The 3,306-nt window shown below is 35.1% G+C and overlaps 1 protein-coding gene across 1 annotated transcript in view; it reads right to left on the reverse strand.

Moving 5' to 3' along the window:
- Positions 1-3,306, reverse strand: part of LOC100636412 (deleted in malignant brain tumors 1 protein-like) — a 33,547-nt gene that overhangs the window by 21,917 nt on the left and 8,324 nt on the right. Inside the window, exons 33-41 of the mRNA XM_019997667.1 lie at positions 3,188-3,277; positions 2,985-3,140; positions 2,752-2,934; positions 2,538-2,708; positions 2,324-2,485; positions 2,118-2,279; positions 1,891-2,073; positions 1,679-1,846; positions 1,462-1,620 (exon numbers count right to left, since the gene is read on the reverse strand). Coding sequence (XP_019853226.1) covers positions 1,462-1,620; positions 1,679-1,846; positions 1,891-2,073; positions 2,118-2,279; positions 2,324-2,485; positions 2,538-2,708; positions 2,752-2,934; positions 2,985-3,140; positions 3,188-3,277 — 1,434 coding nt within the window. The remainder of the gene's footprint in view (positions 1-1,461; positions 1,621-1,678; positions 1,847-1,890; positions 2,074-2,117; positions 2,280-2,323; positions 2,486-2,537; positions 2,709-2,751; positions 2,935-2,984; positions 3,141-3,187; positions 3,278-3,306) is intronic.

Consider the following 3,306-nt stretch of genomic DNA (forward strand, 5'->3'; position numbering starts at 1 on the left):
TACATTGTAATCTAGTCAACAGTATAGGCAGTTTACTTTGACCATAACTAGACCTATCATTGGGTACTGATCCTAAATATAAAAAATAAGTTGATTAACAACTTATTTAGACATTAAAGTACCAAATGCTTGATATCCTGCCTTTTTACATGCTACATTAGAATCTTCTACAGTCCAACCATCATCACAGACAGTTCCCCAAACATTGTTAATGCATACTTCAACTCTTCCCTCAGTTGGAGTCGTACCACCAACCAGCCTAATATCACCAGTAGTACAATCGGAATATGGTGTTTGTGAAGCTAAAAAGTATAAAAATTAGTACAATCATTTATGGACCATGAATTTTCTTACTTTGACAAATGGCACCAGCCTTGTTCTGTTGACATTGTTCATATGATGCTCCATCTTGTGTCTGATAAATTGGACAGTCCATTATACTGTTCTCACTGCCTTGGCATTGACTACCAAACAGTCTCATGGGATATTCACTGTATCTGATTGAAGCATTAGCTGCAATTGAGCCTGAAATAAATAGAATTTATTTAATTTTGAATCATAACACATTGCATATTAATAATACCATATGGTGAGAGTCCTAATTGTCTGCAGATTACAGTAGCATCATTGTCATCCCATTCTTCTCCACACACTGTACTCCAGACTCCTCTAATGCACACTTCAACCTCACCAATAAGATGACTACTAGTTCCTTGCAAACGTACAGACCCATGAGTACAGCTTCCTATTCTCACAATCAATGATTTTGTCTTATCATAATTTGCTAACCAATACAGCGTACTCCAGCAACTTCATGACTCTGACAGTTTATTGATGCACCAGAAGTTGTGTGCCTTGAACAATCTAACAATGATTCCTCTGATCCTGAACAAGATAAGGCTCCAATCACAAATGAAGGATTGTCACTGACACTGAAATAATTATTAGTAAAAGATTGTGAGCCTGCAAAATCATAATAATAATATTTAAGGATTAATTAATATTATCTACCAAAAGGTTGTAGTCCTAATTGATAGCATACCACATTACTGTCACTAGAGTCCCATTGGTTATCACATACTGATCCCCATGCATTATTGTAGCATATTTGTACATTGCCTTCATTCATTACGTCACCTCCAACAAGTCTAACATCACCATTAGTACAATTAACATACTGTGTATTATTAGCTGGAAAAGAATTAATTTAGAGTTTACTATCATTGATTTTTTACTTACACATGCAGAATGCTGATGCATCAGTGCTTTGTGAACAATCAAGTTTATCCATACTGTCATTTGTATGATACATACACTCCCATACTTTTGCTTCATCTCCAGTACAGTTTAGTTCATATATACCAATTGGCCACTCATTATCAATAAATACACCATATGTAGCAACTGCACCTATATAAGCATACATAAACTTTGACCTTTGAACATTTGTATTTAATTTACCATAACGTGAGTATCCTAGCTGAGAGCAAATTACAGTAGCTTCTTTGTCAGTCCAATAGCTAGCACAGATTGTAGTCCATGTGTTATTAATACACACTTCAACTCTTCCCCTTAGGGCAGCATCATCACCTAATCTAATCTCACCATCAGTACAGTTACCTATTGTAAATGAATAATAGCATAGAGTAATGTATATAGTGTAGTGTAATTTAATTACGTTCACAGGTGACCCCGGCATCATTGTAATGAGAGCAAGTAGTAGCATCACATGATCTTGTCCTACACTCTATTAATGATTCCTCATTACCAGTACAATCAACACTAGCCATCAGTATTGGACCAACTCCTGGACCAAAATGATTACTACCAGATCTTGCTCTTCCACCTATAATAATTGAATGTTGAATTTAATCACATTATTATACAAACCTATTGGTAGATATCCTAATTGTTTACAGACTACATTAGCATCAGTATTAGTCCAGCCATTAGAACAGACAGTACCCCATGCTTCATTAATACACACTTCAACTCTTCCTTCATGAGGACCACTACCATCAACCAATCTTATTTCACCATCAGTACAATTAGACTGTTGCACAGATGCTGTAACTAGATCTACAGTTATACACTTATCTAAAATATAGTATACATACCTTGACAAATTAAGCCAGCATCATTATGTGACTGGCAGTTATATAAATATGGACTACTGTGAGAGCAGTTAAAAATATGTTTTTCTGAGCCAGTACAACCAAGATTGGTAATACCAAATGACAGTTGTCCCTCAGTATAGCAATTGTATGTTGGTATAGCACCTATATAATGATATTAATATTAATTATATTATGAATGTATAAACCATATGAAGAGTATCCAAGTTGTCTACAAGTCACTGCAGCATCATTAAAGTCCCATGTTTGATCACACAGTGTAGTCCATGTTCTCTCAACACACAGTTCAACACGACCAGCATATGTCACTGATGATCCACTCAATCTTACATCACCATCACTACAGGCTTCTGTTGTCATTAATTAAAGGTGACAAACATTATGTTCATTTATAATGCTTACCTAAACAAACAACACTGGCTGCATTATTCACACCACAATCAATGGCAATACTAGTATCAAAATATCGATCACAAGCTATTAGTGAACTGTCACTGCTGGAACAGTATAAATATCTCATTAAAAATGGAGCTTGCCCTTGTCCATAATAACTGCCTCGCACAGATGTTGATCCTAATAATAGTCTAAATGGATATAAAATATTAGATATTGATACCTGTCATCTGATGACCAAGCTGTTTGCAAACAACATTAGCATCATTTGTATCCCAGTCATGGTCACAGACAATTCCCCACATTTGATTATAGCATATTTCAACTCTTCCTTCATATTCATTGACACCACCAACTAATCTAACATCACCAGTTGTACATGAAGTATCAACAGTAGCATTATTGACTAAAATTAATTACTAGATATTATACCTCCTTATAACTGCAGCAACTTACTCTGACAAATCACATATGCAGCATAATAGCAATTTTGTGTAGCATTATTGACTGGACATTCCCAAATACTTGATTCAGTTCCATTACAGTTTAAATTAAAATGTATAGGCCCATTATAATAATGATAATAATGATCATCTGGAGTATGCAAAACACCTACCAGTAAGGAAAGTACTTAACGAGACACGTAAAGCAATATTTACCATAACGTGAGAATCCTAATTGAGCACAAACTACACTAGCATCAGCATCATCAAAGTCCAGTGTTACAGATAGTCCCCCAAACGCCATTCACACATACATTAATTATACCAATGGAGCT

Source organism: Amphimedon queenslandica, unplaced genomic scaffold, assembly GCF_000090795.2.
Source record: "Amphimedon queenslandica unplaced genomic scaffold, v1.1 AMPQUscaffold_13358, whole genome shotgun sequence".
Lineage (NCBI taxonomy): Eukaryota > Metazoa > Porifera > Demospongiae > Haplosclerida > Niphatidae > Amphimedon > Amphimedon queenslandica.